Source organism: Corvus brachyrhynchos, unplaced genomic scaffold (genome assembly GCF_000691975.1).
Source record: "Corvus brachyrhynchos isolate BGI_N302 unplaced genomic scaffold, ASM69197v1 scaffold58, whole genome shotgun sequence".
NCBI lineage: Eukaryota > Metazoa > Chordata > Aves > Passeriformes > Corvidae > Corvus > Corvus brachyrhynchos.
In genome coordinates this window covers 769,388-787,325 of record NW_008239539.1, presented here as the reverse complement: position 1 = coordinate 787,325, position 17,938 = coordinate 769,388, and the positions used below count along the sequence as shown (strand labels likewise).

The 17,938-nt window shown below is 41.4% G+C and overlaps 1 protein-coding gene across 1 annotated transcript in view; it reads left to right on the top strand.

Moving 5' to 3' along the window:
* CREBBP (CREB binding protein) overlaps positions 1-17,938 on the top strand; it is a gene marked incomplete at its 5' end in the record, with an annotated part of 96,539 nt that overhangs the window by 56,523 nt on the left and 22,078 nt on the right. The window contains 14 exons of the mRNA XM_017741231.1: positions 224-466; positions 1,070-1,169; positions 1,639-1,785; positions 2,226-2,343; positions 4,949-5,141; positions 5,251-5,304; positions 6,490-6,614; positions 7,214-7,402; positions 8,816-9,235; positions 9,847-10,026; positions 10,254-10,440; positions 14,262-14,380; positions 14,515-14,754; positions 15,230-15,318. Of these exons, the coding sequence (XP_017596720.1) occupies positions 224-466; positions 1,070-1,169; positions 1,639-1,785; positions 2,226-2,343; positions 4,949-5,141; positions 5,251-5,304; positions 6,490-6,614; positions 7,214-7,402; positions 8,816-9,235; positions 9,847-10,026; positions 10,254-10,440; positions 14,262-14,380; positions 14,515-14,754; positions 15,230-15,318 (2,404 nt within the window). The remainder of the gene's footprint in view (positions 1-223; positions 467-1,069; positions 1,170-1,638; positions 1,786-2,225; positions 2,344-4,948; positions 5,142-5,250; positions 5,305-6,489; positions 6,615-7,213; positions 7,403-8,815; positions 9,236-9,846; positions 10,027-10,253; positions 10,441-14,261; positions 14,381-14,514; positions 14,755-15,229; positions 15,319-17,938) is intronic.

Here is a 17,938-nt window from a genome sequence, read left to right as displayed (position 1 = left end):
ACTTCTCTTTAGACTGCATGGATTAATAGCCAGGGTGGGTTCTGTCCTGTAGAATCAAGGGCTGAGTTTTCCCACTTGGCATCTCGGGTGTTGTTCTGTCCTCTGGCAGAAAAATGTCTGTACCATAGAATATGTGCATGTTCTGGTGACTCTTGGCATGACTGGTTTTACTCCTTATCCTCATCGAGTTTTAATTTTCTCTTATCCTTTCTCTTTTCTATAGCCCTTTTAGGGTCTCCAGCTGGTGGAATCCAGAATTCCATTGGTTCTGTTGGCACGGGCCAGCAGAACACTCCATCGCTAAGTAATCCCAATCCAATTGACCCCAGCTCCATGCAACGAGCCTACGCTGCCCTTGGGCTGCCATATGGCAACCAGCCTCAAACACAGCTGCAGCCCCAGGTCCAAGGCCAGCAGCCAGCACAGCCTCAGGCTCACCAGCAAATGAGGACCATTAATGCACTGGGTAGGTGCAGAAAAGACCAAGAAAAAACAATGTTAAAATAACTGATGTTGCATTTTTAGGACAGTCTGGTATTTTGTTTGGTCAGAGTAGTGACTGTCTGTTCATGTTGTTTAGTGAGTTAAAAATACACTATTTATATACACTGCCGTTCATTTACGTTTGAATATTCAAAAGTTTTTAATATAGTGCTTTTGCCAAATAGCAGGAGTTTCAGTTTCTTTTAAAACATAGCCCATAGCTCATTCTCTGAGGTGATGAGACAGAATTGCTGAAGGATTTTGGTTTAACAATTGTTACCTGTTCTAACAGACAATTCTATCACAAATACTACCTTTTTTTTTTGCATCTTAATTGCTAGTATTACCTTCTTTATAGCTTATTGATATAATCTTAAGAGTTTATGAATTTAAAATTTTAATAGACTCGTTTTTGTAAGTAACTTAAATAGCCATGTATGTGCAGTACAGCAGGTATTATTATAAAAATACTTAAACTGATAAATTGCTTCTTTTGTTAGCCAGGTGGGTCACTAAAGTGTAGTTTTGTCATATTATTGTCAAAATTGTGACCTGTGTACCAATGATGTTTAATTTTGTCCCAAAGGAGCCAACCAGATGAACCTTCCCGCAGGAGGAATAACAACAGACCAGCAACCGGGTCTAATTTCTGAAACTGCTCTTCCAACATCCCTTGGGACAAATAAGTAATGCACACATTTTCATTCTTGCTCAATTAAACATTTATTTACATGCTTATGAATGTAAATAAAGAGCATGCTTTAAAAACTGATTGTATTGGCATGGAGATGGTCAGTCACGTGTACAGCTCTGCTCTTCTTTCCTGTTTCAGTTCCAGAGCTGCTGCTTTGTGCCTCCTGAGAGCCCCACAATATTTAATAGTTTTAAATGAAGTCCCAAAGGAAGAATAATTTGTATTTTTAAGTTCATAGTTGTGATTCTTTACCATTCACACTGTGAATGTGCCTTGTAAACTCCTGAGCTTTGCTGCTTCAGGGGTTGCAGTTTGTTGATGCCAAAATTTCACTTAAGAGAATGTTTGATGCAATAGCTGAAAGTGGTGAAAGCAACAACTCAAAGATTACTTCAGGCATCAAATCTACGACAAAACTCTGCATTCTGGTACTCTAACAGTCCTTTTTCTTTTTACTTTAGCCCACTAATGAATGATGGCACAAACTCTGGCAATGTTGGAAACCTCAGCTCAATGCCAACGGCTGCACCTCCTTCGAGTACCGGGGTAAGGAAAGCATGGCATGAACATGTCACTCAGGACCTGCGCAATCATTTAGTGCATAAACTGTAAGTATTCACCAAGGCTGCCTTTTTCCTCAATGTTTTTAAATAATTTCAGTACAGTAGTTCTTCTATTAAGCTGAAAGTTACCAGTAGTGGTTCTCAGGTGCTGGGCCACTCAGGATGAGTTACCTTTAACCCTCCTCTTCAGTTCGTTCTTCATGCTCATTAAGGAGTGGGCATGGAAGTAGTTTCTATTGCTAGTAAATTTGCTCTGCTGTGGTGAGCAGTTATTTAGACTCCAGACTGTTAAACCTCACTTTATTTTCATCATTGAATTTGCTTTAATCCTGTGTGAAATATTAAAAAAATTTTTTTTAACCATTTTGATATGCTTTTACATACCTGGTGTGTAAGGGAGCATCCAGGGTAATTATCATAAAGCTGTATTGACTTTTGGGTTTCTCTGAGGATTTTTTTCTATTATTGTTTCTCCATCCTTGCAGTGTCCAAGCCATCTTCCCCACTCCTGATCCAGCAGCACTGAAGGATCGCCGCATGGAGAACTTGGTGGCTTATGCCAGGAAAGTGGAAGGAGACATGTATGAATCTGCTAATAGTAGGGTATGTTGCTTCACTCCAACATGTTAAAGAACAGTAGCATCACAGATCTTAGAAGTGTAAAGAAAACCACAGAGAATCATTTCACTGCCCTCTTCATGAGGAAAGTCGTGTTTTCAGTCTGTGACAGTGTTTGTGTAGTCCCAGACCATGTGATTCATGTCACTCCAAGCTAATTCACCCCCCTCACCTCTAGACACCATCACATCCGTCCCTGCTTGCATCCTCCTGAAAGTGTGATTGACATGCAGGAAGCTTGGAGAACAGCTTGCAGTTCTTGATGTTTCCCTTTCTGACTTCCTCCCTTTTTGGAATTCTGTATAAGCAGCAGTTATAAAATTTTCTTAGGGCCTCTTTACCACTGGAGGTTTTCTCTAGGACCCAGTGCTGTTCTACTGCTTTCATTCCACCTGTACTGATGGAATTAGTTCTCCTCTACTCTGCAGCACCAGGAGTGGTTGGGCTAAGACATAAGAAGCCAGTTTTCCTGCTTTGTGGGTGGGAAAAAAACCAGAATTCCTCTTGTAGTTTGTGATTTTTGCTCTGTCTGCACAGAGATGTCAGTTCAAATCTCTCTTACTTGGAGGGAGCAAATCCCTGTTGATTGACAGGCTGAGGATATGACATGGTGGTAATTCTATCCTAAAGGAACCACTCCCTGACGTTTTTCATTGGGAAAAGATAACATTATTCATGGCAGTAGTAACAGCCAGTGAGATCCTACCTGATGAGAAACTTGAGATCCTTTCTTAAGCAAGGGAGGAGTATCTAAAGAGAGTAGTTAGTGGCATTTCAGGTGATAATCAGATGATCCAGTCAGACACTTCTGCCCCTCTCAGCCCATCTCCCAGAAGAGCTTGGGGTGGAAAGGGAGCTTTTATTTCCTAGAGGTAAATAGGCAATGGCCATACTTACAGTGCTGCTGCTGTGTCAGTGTTGGTCAGTGACCACGTTGTATCCTCCTTGTAGCTACCAAGAGGTTATTTACAAGGAAGACTTGGGTGTGCTCACACTTGGTTACCCTGGCAGCTTTAGAGACCAGTTTTAAATAGAAGGTGGATTTCATGGTCACACCTGGGTGTCTAAATACCTTCTCAGGAAGGAATAGTATAGTAAAACTCCTGACTGTAAAATTAAATGCCTTCTGACAGACAAACACCCAGAAGTATCTTCTCCTCACCCCTCAAAACAGCTGTCAGAGCCTCATGGCCAGAAGCTTCCATTATTGGAATTCATCTAATGTATTTGGCTCCAAGCAGCAAACTTGGAAGAAGGGAGTAGTAATTCAGAATGTGTTAACAATGCCATGAGGAATTACATCTTTCTTTTTGAGGAGCTTCCGTTCTACTTTGACACTGAAAAACATATCAGTAAGAGGCACTGTAAGGAGCTTAATGCTGTTCTAGCAGTGTGTGCTCCTTGTGAACACAGCCTTTTCAGGAGTGGGAAAGCAGCACGATATCAAATTTACAAATAGGAAGTTACAACTGAAGTGGCTTGAGCAGCAGAAGGGGAGGGGCTGTAAAGCTTTTAAACTGGACAGCAGAAAGTGTCTGCACTGATTTTTGAGAAACTCTGAGAAGTGACCTAGAAAACAAAGCTTTATATTGCATGACTGGACTTCCTTAACAAGGCTGCTGAGGAACACCTGTCTCATATTAAGTTTTCTGAAATTAATTCAATCCTGCTGTAATAACAAATTCTGGTTTCGATGAAAATTGAATAAAAACAAAATGATTGTGGGCAAGCATCACTCAACCTGTGCTCTGTGTAACCCTGGGTTCTAAGAGCATGGTGACCCCACAAAAGAAATGTAGACTTGAGGGTTTGTGGGAGTTTTTTTGCCTTTAACAGGTGCATAATCTCATGCACTTGGCAGATGTGTGTCCAGCAATTCCTGACAAGCAAAATTGTCTACATGGTGTGCACTGTGACTGTCTTATTGGATCTGTTGTCAGTGTGGGTTGAGTAAAATGGATTTTTCATCTTGTACAGATGTAGTGTTTACTTGTCTGTGCCTGTGGACTATTTTTCACTGAATTTTCTCCATTCCTTTGAGGTTTTGTCTGGTTTTGTTTATCCTTTGCCATGATTGTTGATAGACTCTTTAGGAAAAGAGCAGTTCCTTTCTTTATGTAAAAATTGATCTGTCCTTAACATCTGTCTCCTGAAAGTTTATTCAGTGTAACAGTGTGCTGGGAATATCTTTTTCTTTTGTCTGTGGATTAGTGGAAATGTTTATTATGAAAATAACATTCAAAAATCATTAACACTTAGAAACTAAAGCACAGCTTCTTGGGTTTTGCTGAAGCAACAGAGAACCTCCAGCCTTCTCCTTTGTCTGCTAATTTACTCAGAGTAGGTATGAAGGGTTGCCATAAAGCAAGTGTGATTTCTGGAAGCTTTTTTTTCCCCTTTTCTGCATTACAGCAATCTTAAGCCTGTCTTAATTTACCAGGATTCTGAAAATAAATATTTCTTTTTCAATTAGGCAGGTGTATACATTAAAAAACAAAACAAAAACCCCAACCTAAAACCAGATGATGCTATTCGAGTAGACTGAATGAGTTTTGCTGCTGCTGATTACTCTTTTTTCCCCCCCTTTTAGGATGAATACTATCATTTATTAGCAGAGAAAATCTATAAGATACAAAAAGAGCTGGAAGAGAAGCGGAGGTCTCGTCTCCATAAACAAGGGATGTTGGGGAACCAACCAGCCTTACAGACCCCCGGGCCCCAGCCCCCAGGGATTCCCCAGGTGGCTGCTGCCATGGGCCAGGCACAGCCCGTCAGGCCACCCAGTAAGTGCTGCTGGAGCTGCCTCTGCTTCTCAGGAATCTTTGGACTCAAGCTAATCCTGAGGTTGTGTTTAAAATTGGTTTTGCTGACTATTCTTGTGTTGTGTTGCAGATGGGCCTATGTCCATGCCAACCGTGCCTATCAGTCGTATGCAGGTTTCTCAAGGTATCTGTTTTCCTCTCTAAATGCAATTTGTGGGCTCAAAATAATTGTTGGGGGGAAAAGTTGATCTTATGTTGGGGTTTTTTGGTGTTGGGATGGAGGAACTACTGGGTCTGCCCTTTTTCACCATCATTCTTTGTCATTGCTCTGTGTGTCAGTGCAGTGTTAACAATAAGTATCCAGCACTTTGCTGGGGATTGGGAATTAATTCAGTGCTTCCAAAGAGAGGACAGCTCAAGCAAGAATGCTGTGGATATTCTCTTTTAAAACACTGTAAAGGGGGAAGGATGTTGGCATGTTTTCGTCAGTTAATTAGCCAAAAATACACCTGTAGCTGGAAACACAGCACATTAGTCCTAAAATCTGTGTAACTAATGATACCCTTTCTTGGTTTCTGATGGAAAGTGCATCTAAAAAAGCCTTGGAGCTTGTTCACAGCACTTGTCATTACTCACTGAGGCTGCTGTGAGCTCATGGGTGGTTTTTTTCCAAAAGATATAAACCCATGACTTTTAGGTGCTTCAACTTCCTTCAAAAAAGTGTCCTCAGCTATTTTATTTCTTGCTTCAGAGTTAGTATGAAGTCACAACTTGTGTTGAAATGTCCTTGGGAAGTTAAATCCTTGAAAAATTCATTTGAATAGGATAACAAGTTGATAGCAAGTATAGTTCCATAATTACAGCTTTAGACAAGTTTTTTGGAGGGATTAAATGTTTTGTATAAAAAGCACAGCCCCCTGTTTCCAGCTTTTGTCCTGATTTGAGGCTTGGAGTTGCCTTCATACCTACAATATGTATTTTTATCATATTTACTTCAACCATTTCAGTGAGCCCTGAATAAGACATTGCTGTTTCAAAGCAAATGCCTGATTTTAAGAAACCATCCTAAGGTATTATTTATAAATAGCATCCTGTCTCTGCAGATCATCCAACATCCTCTGCAGATCACCTACTCTTCATCTTTTGCATTTAATGTTTTTTTTAGACACCAAAAATTGTATTTCACCCTGACTAGTATTGTTCTAAATACTTCTTGCATCCTGATTTGTCTGTTAAGTCAAGTAACTAAAAGATAAAGCGTAGGGCGGTCGAATTTCAGTCATAATAACTGTTAATTTTATAGTAGAATATAGATCCATAAATTCTGCTGACTTGCTCCTAATGACTTGTTTTGGGGGTGCATTTGCAGGAATGAATCAGTTTAACCCCATGTCCATAGGGAATGTACAGATGCCCCAAGCACCGCTGGGACCGCGGGCGGCGTCTCCGATGAACCACCCGGTGCAGATGAACAACATGGGCGCCGTGCCCGCGGTTCGTACCCCCCTCAGCACCCTGCTCAGCGCAGCCTCAGCCCACCCCACACCTCATCTCCTCTGAAAAGGCCAAGTCACAGAGCACTGCTGCAAACTGTGGGATAATTTCATGGAAACGCAGCGAGTCTGACAGGCTTTTAGTGAGGAGTTTGTTTTCAACATTTACGTGTTCTAAAAACACCAGGCAGACCTTTAGAGGGGCACGTGCCACAGGTGCAGTAATCCCAAGCAGTCTGTGGAAGAGCATCTATTGTCTTTGCAGTACATAAACCTTCTTTGTTCCTACATGAAAACATGTTTTTATTCTTTAGAAAAACAGAAATATTTTTAGTTTCCCTGGATTCTTTCTGTCACCCCAGAGAACAAAACAGAGTTAACACTCTGAATATTACCTGTTTAAAAAATAACTGCCTCCTGAATGCTGTGGAACAAATGCTGAACTTATAGGCATATGTCCCCTTCCAGTTAGTGTAATTGAGCCAGTTTTCCTTTTATTTTTTTTGTCCTATCTTTTGGTTGATTTCAGTGAGGGTATTTTCCTTTGTCCTGCTCTGTAATCCTAAATGGTAATTAGTTAATCTGGGCGTTAATTTTCAGATGGCAATGTCTCCTTCCCGAATGCCTCAGCCACAGAACATGATGGGAGCTCATTCCAACAACATGATGGGTCAGGCTCCTACCCAGAACCAATTCCTGCCCCAAAACCAGTTCCCAGCATCCACTGGAGCCATGAATGTGAACAGTGTGGGCATGGGTCAGTCAACAGCCCAGGCTGGGGTGGCACAGGTGAGATGGGTTCTCTAAGATTTATTTGCTCTTAATTATTTTGCTCTGATTTGTTTACCTTACTTATATTTGTTTATTTGTTTTTCTATACCCATTGTTTGATGTAGTCACCCCAACTTTGGGGGATCCTGGGTTACATCTGCCTTCTTCAGAAGCTCTTACATAACTTATCGACATCTGTTAATGGGGGCGCAACGCCCTGCAATTCCTGATTTAAATTCCTTAAAAATTCATGCTGATGAGATTCTTAGGGGAAATATCAGGAATCAGTTTATGGGATGCCTATGAGCATATGTTTTTGTCTCTGTGTAGCTAACTTTAAATCTAGGATTATACTGAAGTGGTTGGGGAAGATTTCTAAAGATTGTTTTAACTTCTCTGCTTCTGGAGAGAAAATGGTTGGGTTTTTCCTGTAACATTTTTCTGTTACAGTAGTAGTCTATGAAGTAGCAGCTGTGCTTATGATGCCAAAGTATCTGCTTTTCTGGAGGGAAAGGCTTGTCCTTTAACTCAGAGCCCAAGTAATTTAGGCTAGTTAAAACCTCCAGAGTTCTGAGAGATTACTTAGATCAGGTTATGAAGGGCTCTGTCGAGTCAAGTTTGGAATATGTTCAGGATGGAGTATCTGCAGTTTCATGGGCCCTGGCTCAGTTGTTTGACTGCCTTTGTGGTGAACACTTTTTTCCCAATGCACTTAGTTCCATAAAACTGCCTCTGTACAGGCAATACAGAAGTGTGTTTTAAATTTGAAACCTCATCTGCAGGAAATTAAATGATTTGTATTTCTAAGAGTAACAGTTACATTTGAGGATGGAGTATTCTTTTTTATCACCAGTTATCTGATGTAATCTTCAGTAAAATGTATCACTTCAAGGTTTAAGTACATCTGGAGTACTTTATTGTTGCTGCTCTGAAAAACAAATACCCAGTTTTCTGAAGCATATTGAGCAGTTTAATTAGAATTTAAAAGAAAACAAAAAGACTCTTCTTAAGTCTTGCTCTGTGCAACAGCAGTATTAAGTGTGTTGACCTGCCCTCTGAAGCAGAGCTGCCTCAGAGTCCTGGCCTAAAAATGGGTATTTGCTCAAAACCATTTTGTGTCAAAGCCTGACCTTTGCCCAGCTAATGGCACAATTTAGAGGTTGCCTGTGGGTTTCTGTGTTACTGGGATTGTGAAGATTCCCTCTCTATGCCAGTGGGAATTAATGCAGGACGTGCATGATGTCCTGTGTCTGGGAGAAAGGTCCTTGAGAGCTGATGGCAGCGATGACAGAAATCAGAGCAGTCACTTGCAGTAGCAGCATTTGTGGCTGATCTGCTTACACTGACAGTATCCTGTCAGAGAAGGCTTCAGGGCTGTGATTGAAAGGATCAGTGTGAATCCAGGGTCTGTAAGACTCTCTCTCTTCCTAGCAGGGGCAGGTTCCCAGTGCTGCTCTTCCCAACTCCATGAACATGCTGGGGCCGCAGGGCGGGCAGCTGCCGTGTCCCCCGGTGACCCAGCCACCCCTGCACCAGGCCACACCTCCCGTGTCCACTGCTGCCGGGATGCCACCGATCCAGCACCAAACCCCCACGGGAATGACTCCTCCCCAGCCAGCAGCGCCCACCCAGCCATCGACACCGGTCTCGTCCTCGGGACAAACTCCGACCCCGACGCCGGGTTCTGTTCCCACGGCCACGCAGACCCAGAGCACCCCCACGGGGCAGACTGCGGCCCAGGCCCAGGTGACACCGCAGCCACAGACCCCTGCCCAGCCCCAGTCTGTGCCAACCCCACAGCCAGCCCAGCAGCAGCCAACATCTGTGCAGGCACAGCCACCCGGCACTCCAGTAAGTACCAGCCAGTCCCCTCTGCCTTGTGTCGTGACATCCCACAAGTGTACCTGTGTGTAGCATCATGTCCTGAATGTGTAGAGCCCATAGCTGTCCATAGCAGCTTCTGCTTTAGACCAGAGGGTTGGTTAGAGATGTGTAAAATGTGTGTATTCAGATGTTCTCAGCATTGTGTGAAGGAGGGGGGGTTGAATGGCTGAACTGCTCGAAGTAAAATTGGCAGCAGTGTGCAGAAAGATGAGGTGTAACAGGCGTAATACTCTGTGTGGCCATAATCAGAATCTTTTCTGATCCTGAGATTTGCGTATTTTTTTTCCTTTTAAGATACAGCCAGGGAAAATGCACATTTCAAGGAATGTACAGTATTTTACTGGGCAGGTGTTTTCTCTGTAAAAGAAGCCTCTTTGGGGCAGAATTCTTCCTTGGCTTCTCCTCTGTAAAGCAGAGTTATTAAATGTGTAATATCAAAACTTGGCTACAGTGACCTGTATCCATGTTCTGCACTGTTGTAGAATATCATCTCATGTCTCTTTTGTGCTGTTCATTTTTAGTAAAGGAAAATATTTCTATATATGCAGTGTCTTTCTTTTGTACTGTTTTTACAACAGCTATCCCAGGCAGCAGCTAGTATTGATAACAGGGTCCCCACCCCTGCCTCAGTTGCTAGTGCTGATACGAATTCCCAGCAACTAGGACCAGATGCACCAATGCTAGAAAGCAAATCAGAAGTTAAAACTGAAGAAACTGAGCCAGAGACTAGTGAGACACAAGTGGAAGCTAAGACTGAGGTAAATGAGATTCTCTACAGCTTAACTGAAAGCAGTGATAGATATAAAAGCACTTAATGATGTGTCTGACTCGGTGAGCTAAGGGGCGAGAGGAGGGTCGTTACTGCAAAGTAACTCCTGAGGAAAGCCATGGATGGAAAGTGCTTCAACAGTCTCAAACTGATATTTTGGTGGCTGAAGTTTGGGTTGTAGATGTAACAGTACCTGTCATTGCGTCCTTTCTTAAGGTGGAGGAGGATTTACAAGGATCTTCACAAATAAAGGAAGAAACAGATGGAACAGAACTGAAACAGGAGCCAATGGAAATTGAAGAAAAGAAGCCTGAAATAAAAGTAGAGGCTAAAGAGGAAGAGGAGAGCGGCACTAATGGAACCACTTCACAATCCACATCACCATCTCAGCCCCGCAAGAAAAGTACGTGTATGAAAACTGAGTTCCCTTGTGTGCTTTGCCTTCACTAACATTTGTTTCCCATGGTCTCAGCTCCTGCTGGGAGGTGTGTTTTGCACTTGTGTTTCCAGCACATGGAGCTCTGGGAGACCAGTACTCTGTCACTTAATTTTGAAAGTAGGATTCCTTTAATGTTACATGAATCAGGTGAGAAAGGCAAGTCACTGTGCCCTTGATCTCAGCAGTGCCTGCCCAGAAGGACTGAGGCAGTAAGGCAGTGATTGCTGGAGGAATTAAATACATAAATCCCTCCTTGTACATCTTGGTGCTCTTTCAGGAGAGCTCAGGGTAGATAAGAGTGCTTTCAGTTACCAAGGATATCCATTGCTTTTCTTTTCCTGTTAAAGAGGCTGGACACACCACCTTTATCCTGAGTTTTGTCAGTCACTTTTCTGAGAATCAGGCACTTGAACTCTCCTGAACCTGTGTTCCTCCTAGGCTGGACTGCTGCAAGAGGCTTAACACTTATTTTAGAGTCCTGGATTTTCAGGACTTGAAAGTTTTCAGTGTAGTGTTCATTTGCTCAGCAGTCTCTTAAATTGAGCTACAGTATCAGCACAGATTGAGGTGTGACTGCATCTGTACTCAAAGAAGCTTCACGGTATTGCAGGTTATATAAATTATTGGGTGCCTTGTGTTAGTAAGAAATAAATAAGATCATTAAAACAGAAATAAATTTCTTCACTTGCAGTGCAGGCTTTGTGGCTGCAGTTTTGTAGCAGTTTTGAGACCTCTGTCTTTTCTGCTTTATTGAGCTGATGTTTTCTGTGGTTAGTTTTTAGTTTTCGACCAAAGGTAAGCTTTCAACGTGCTGCAAATGTCTAAAAAATCTACATCTCCTTGATGTGCTTTGGGTTGCATTTGGTTACTAACCATAATCTTTTTGTAATAAATCACTATAAAACACATTTCCCTGTAGATTGGTGTTTTCAGCTGGCAGCAGAGCAGGGCACCCAAATGAGAGTGCGCTGCAGAACCAACTGGCAGAGCCTTTTCCAACCCGAATGTAACACAGGGAGTGGAAAGCTTATTAGCATTTCTGAGCCAGTGATAGTCCCAGTGGAAGGAATCACTGCTGCCTGTTAGGAATGTGCTTGCACAGGGAAGGTTCTTGCACAGAGTCAGTTCAGGCTGGGTCACTGCGTATTCCAATTCCTCCTTCAGTGACACAATTTTATCTTGGACGTTTTGTCACCCAGTAACTGTGGAGTTCAAAGCACGTGCAGCGTGGGCAGATACAACCACAGACACAAGTTTAAATGGTGACATTTTCTCACCAAGGAGTTTGTTCAGTGTTAATTGAGCATTGGTCTTAAAATGCTGAATAAACCAAGAGGTATTGGAGAGTAATTACTGCCAAGTGTGCTGAAGGGATAGGTGATATTTTAAAACTACTGAAGAGACTTATCAGGAGTTTTGCATGGGTTGTAAAAATATTGGGAATTCTTCCTTCTTCCCATGCAGGCAGATTCCTGGGGGGCATCCCACAGTAAGCTGGGACATAGCAGGCACTGAGGGGAGGTGCCATGGACTGTGTGCTATAATGCAGCAAGTCAGAGCCTTATTTTGCCTTTTTTTTGCAAATCCAATGTGAGCAAGAAAGGGAGGTGCTGGTTCCTTGCCTCTTCCCTTGCAGTCTCAAAAACCCCACTGTAATACTCATTTGGGCAGCTCCTCTCTCCTTGTAGCTGGCAGCCTTAGTTCGACCTTGAAGATGAGTTTTACAGGTTTCTTCACTTCTTTGTAAGATATAATGGAAGACTTGCAAGAGCTTGGGTTTGAGGTGTATTCGTGTGTATTGTCCTTGGAATTTTGAAAATGTCTTATCTTCCTTTATGAATTTTCTCCTTAGTAATCATAAGCAGACTTGCCTCTGTTTGAAAAAAGCAAAAAAACTAAAAAGGTAGCATTGTACTCTTCTTTGGTAGATTATACGTCATCATGAGTCAGGCAAAGATCCCATTTTCTTTTTACCGCCCACACATCCAAGACAAAATGGGATAACTGGATGCCAGCTCCTTACAAAGGTCTTCGAGCTACTGGAGGAGAACTGAGAGCATTTAATTTTGGAAAAAGGAGAGAGGGAAAAACAAAACTTCCTTGTAAAATCCATGTACAGGGAGATGCTATGATCAAATGTGCTGTTATTAGTCATAGTCCTTAGAGGCAGAGCAGCTGAAGATGAAGGCAACTTTTCTTTATGTTTTTAGTTGAAGTAATAAATTGAAATAACAACTGGATTTTCATTCTGATTCTTTTTCAAACTTCAAAATGAAAGTGGGTTATAAACTTTATCAGTAAAGATAATCAGGCTTTAAGGAACTTGGCAAAAGTCACACTAAATCTCTGTAGTTTGAGTTTAAAATAAGATTGGATTTATTTTGAAAGATACTGTAGCTTAGTCGTATATTATTATAGGAGAAAATTCTAAAAGCTATGTCAAGCAGGTAGCCAGAATAGATTATTAAAAGGTACTTTTTGACCTTTACATTTCATTAAATTAAATAATTCAGATTATCACATATGAACTATCTGAATCAGAGCAGTAGAGAATACTGTTCCTCATTAATGGAATTTAATATTTATTTCTGTTCTTGAGAATTCCATAATATAATGTATAAGAGTTGTTTATAAAACTTTGGGAGCCCATAGTAGGGAAAAGTGCCTGCATTTATGGTATTGATAAACATGGAAGAGAATTGCCATTTTGTTGGGACTGACATTGTGGCAACAGCTGAAATGATCATACAGCCAATGGAGTAGTGTCAGTTTAATTTCTTGTCTTGCCTTTTTTTGTGTGTGTACTCTTTAAAATCATAGATTTTTAACTAGATGTCCCAAAAAGCAATTTATATCATACCAAAATACCATTTGAGTGGGAAAAGCAATGATCAGCCTCAAAGGGGTCACTGAGCCCTGTTGATTCAAGTGCTTTTAGCAGAATTAATTGCTCCAGTTTATTAGTATCATTCTCATTTCATCCAGGTAGATAAATATTAGATGCCATCCTGCTTTCCTTAGTTGTCTTTTTTCCTCATTGATAGGCATTCTTCCCTATTTAAAGACACTGTTCCTAAGGAAATAAATGTAATTGCACTGCTGAGATGTTCAAAGAACTCTCCACATTATCATTATTTTTCAGAAAATGTATTGCCTTTTTTTGTCCTTGTCATCCACTCCTGAAAGAATCATGGCTGTTGCCATGCCACTGTTGCCAAGTGGTGGCATAGAAATCTGGAAGTATTAACACTTTCAAAATCAATTAACGATCCATCAGACCAGGACTGTTTGTACACTGTGGCCAGGAAAATTCCTGTGCCAGCTCTCAGGACATCTGGTCACTCTCTGTAGAGCTGGCTCTTCATCCCTGTCCACTGCAGTTGGTTTTGCTGGAAGAATCTTGGCTTGGAAATAGCAAACAAGGTTAGAAGGGAGGGAGGGAAAGTTACGCTCAGTCTCTCCTTTGAGGAGAAAAGGTTCATTCATGTTGAAACAATTGATTTAATGTGATTCTGTGTAAGTTTTGAGGGGGTTTTCAACGCTCTAGAATATGTATCATTATGGACTAGAGTTGTTCCCATCTCCCTATTTTGGGAATATCACCTGCTGTGATCTGAGTAAATACAAGGCTGTGTTTGCCTCTTGTAAGTGAGGTTTTGCTTCTGATCAGGAAATCCCTTTGCAGAGTTTTATGCTAGCATAGTTCTTTGGGGGTTTTTTAGGGGAGTCAAGAGATTAGAAAATGTGGAGGGCAATTTTCTAACCTTTCTGACTTCCATTAACAGTTTTCAAGCCCGAGGAGCTGCGCCAGGCTCTCATGCCCACCCTGGAAGCATTGTACCGGCAGGACCCAGAGTCCCTTCCTTTCAGACAGCCTGTGGATCCTCAGCTTTTAGGGATTCCGGTGAGTTGGCATTTAAAAAACCCCTATTAAATACTCTCCTGTTTTATCTTTGCTCACGTAAGCATTCAGCCATTTTTTATTTTGCAACATACTGCAAACCTGTTAAAAATGCAGGTTTTTGTGTGTCTTTGCAGGATTATTTCGACATTGTGAAGAACCCCATGGATCTCTCGACCATCAAACGCAAGCTGGACACAGGGCAGTACCAGGAGCCCTGGCAGTACGTGGATGATGTGTGGCTGATGTTCAACAACGCTTGGCTCTACAACCGCAAGACTTCCCGGGTCTATAAGTTTTGCACTAAACTGGCGGAGGTGTTTGAGCAAGAGATTGATCCCGTCATGCAATCCCTGGGCTACTGCTGCGGCCGCAAGGTGGGTATCCCAGTATCCCAGGGGGGTGTTCTTCCCAGCAGCAGTCATTAGACAAAGCTTCAGCTTTGTGTGTGCTGTTGGTTTTTTTAACTAGAAATACTGAATGGAAGGGCTGCTAAAAGTTCGGCTTTATTAGAAACATGTTCAGAGCTAAAAAGGTCGATAGCGTTTCTGCTCTTCTGTTGTTATTGTTGTATTTTTCTCCCTCAGAGGACACCTTCTTTAGTCATGAGGAATTTTAAAATACTTCCCTGGTTTCCCATGTCCATAAAGCAGAGGTCAAAAGGATCAGCTGCTTTTAGAGTTAGTGATTGTCACCAGATTGAGAGGGCTGTGCTGGTACATTCACAATAGCTGGGAAAGTGTGATGACCATGACAGTGTCCTCTGATACCCACAAGCATCAGATTTGCTTAATAGATCCCTGATGAACAAAAGCTCCTGTTGTAAAGCTGCTTTTCTCCCTTGTTTTGCAGTATGAGTTCTCTCCCCAGACCTTGTGCTGCTATGGCAAGCAGCTGTGTACTATTCCCCGGGACGCTGCCTACTACAGTTACCAGAACAGGTAAGTCCTTGAATCCAGGTTTTTTCCCTTATTCAGGAAGTGAGATCTCTTTTGAGTTCTCTGCACATACAGAGGACGGGGAGGATTTTTAACTTTTGCTTTCCTTTGTCAGCTAAGTCAGGGAGAGGTTCTTTTTTTGTCTTTCCATGCTGTCCTTTTGCAGGTGACTGTTTGTTTTTCTGCTCTGCAGTGTGAAGCACACTGTTCCTTAGTGCTTGCTCTTAGCCAGGCTGCCCCATGCAATGCTTCAGTGCAGGTCAAGTTGTCCATGTTTTCCATGAAAGGAGGAGCAGGGCTTGCTGGAGAGAGAAGGGCAGAACTGCAAAAAGGCACTGGGAAATCCTGCTACCTTCTTCTGGGAAAATTGTGAAAATATGCAGGGTTTTTTTCAAGTCAGTGCCAGAATTTGCCAAGTAAAGGGTACAGTGATTGATTACAAGACTTACGTTTCCCCTTCCTAGTCAGTGCTTAATTCTATTTAAATTAGCTTGGAAATAGCGTTAAAAAGTACCCAGAGACTCCATGAGAAGCTGTGAAAATTAAAATTTCTCTTATTTTTAAATTAATATTAGGACTTGGTGTTTCTATTATTATTAAACAATTGTTAAATTAATTTTCCATTTAACACTTAAATCACCAGTGTTATAATCACAAAGCAAACTCAAAACTTGGCTTTAATTTTGATTTCTTAGATGATGTGTGTCTTCCCCCCTGAATAAAATGCACAATACAAATGGGCTGAGACAAAAGCTTTGTTTTAAACAGGGAAAAGGAAGTTATGAATTGCTTTCCAGAGGCTTGGCAGCCTCTAAGCCTTGCCAGCTGTGAAGTCACAGAATCAATTCAGATATCTAACACTTGTATTTCATCTTTTTGGGCCATCCCTTCTCTCCAAACATGCTCTGGAGAGGCTTTCAGCCTGTTGAGCCCCACAGTGGAGCAGCACGATGTGGGGGAGAGGAAAATGTGTCATCCCACCTTGTGTGGGGGGTCTTGGGTGCCCTTTGAGGGGCAGAAAGTATTGACAGGCGGGAATAAATTCATGAGCTCTCATAAAAGGTTTTATACAGCCACTGTGGACTCTGAAAAGTCAGGCTGAAGAGAAAGCAATTAAAATGTATTTAAAGACACAGTTCAGTACTGGCATTGGGGAAAAATAACCCTTAAATACCATCACTGTTGATAAAATTTAAAATACTTTTCACATTCCACATCCATGTTATGCATTCTGTATTTGGAAAAAATAGTAACTTCAAATTTAATTGAAGAAGGGCTCATTCTTCTTTCAAAACTGCCTTCTCAATTTAGGTTTGTCTTAAATCATTTGGATTATTTTATGGAAGGCAATGTTGGTCACTAGCAAGAAGTCCAGGGTGGGTGGAGCAGAGGGTTCTTCTGCACTGGGTGCTGTAATATTCCAGTTTCCTGCCCATTATAAACATGAAAGTCCATTTAAGTCATAGATTTCTGCTCATCCAGTTGCCTTGAGAAGGGAGTAGGGGTTTGTGGTTTGGGGCAGGGTTGAGGTTTTCTGTTTCAGGCCCACTGAGCGAAGTGTTGAATGGGGCTTTGGATTGGGGCTTTTAAAAAGGTATTTCTAAAGATTAATCACCGTATTGTTAAGTGATAGTCCATTTTGCATAGAAGGCCCCTGTTCATCAGCTCTAAACCACTCAAATTTACTGTGACAATGATCTTCAAATCTTAGATGTTCTTAAACAAGTACTAAATAAGTGAAAAACAAATTCCATGCTTCCAGCAGATCTTTAATTGGTCAAAAGTTCTTGAATTTTCTGTGTACAGAACAGGCAAAATCGAATGCACTTAAAGTCCAGTGTATCACATGACTAAATTACAACTAAGAATATTTAGGCACCACTGAATAAATGAACTCAGGCACTACAGTTCAATGATTAAGTTAATTATTTGGTATAGAGCTGTTTAGATTCCATAATAAGGCAGAAATGCAGGTTAAAGTGTTCAGAAAATGTGCTTCGTGTGTGAATATGCAGTTGAGAAAACTGAGTGGTGTTTCATGTCAGCACTGCCATCCAGTTATTAATTTAGAATTGCCTTTGCACTTAATTAGAGTTGGGGATTCACCTGTTAATGCCGAGATTGAGCATTTTCTGGACTTTGATATTGAACCATAATGTTGCTGTTTAATAAACGGGAGTCACCTGAACAGTCTGCATTTGAAAAGCTTTTCATGTTTGATATGTTGCAATAAGTACATTCTTTGGGGTTTCTATGGCTGTTGGAACTAGAATATTGTGTTTTCTCTGGGTTTTGCTGAATATTTGTGGTGACATGGAAAAGGCAAATCTCTGTTTCTGAGGGTCCATATCCATAATAAGTTACAGCTATTGCTTCACCTTGGTTATTTTATGGATAAATGTTCATGATCTTTAGGTGATTCATTTTCACTGTACTTCAGTTTTTATTTCCTCATTTTAATATCATGGATTAGATCTTAGAGTGCTTTGAAAGCCCATAAATTATTCTGAAAATGGATCAGAATTAACCTTTTCTGGGACTGTTTAAATGTAGCAAATTATTAATAAGAGCCTTGGCCATGGATTTTTCTGGCTACACTCCTGTATTTGGGTCCTCCTGACTT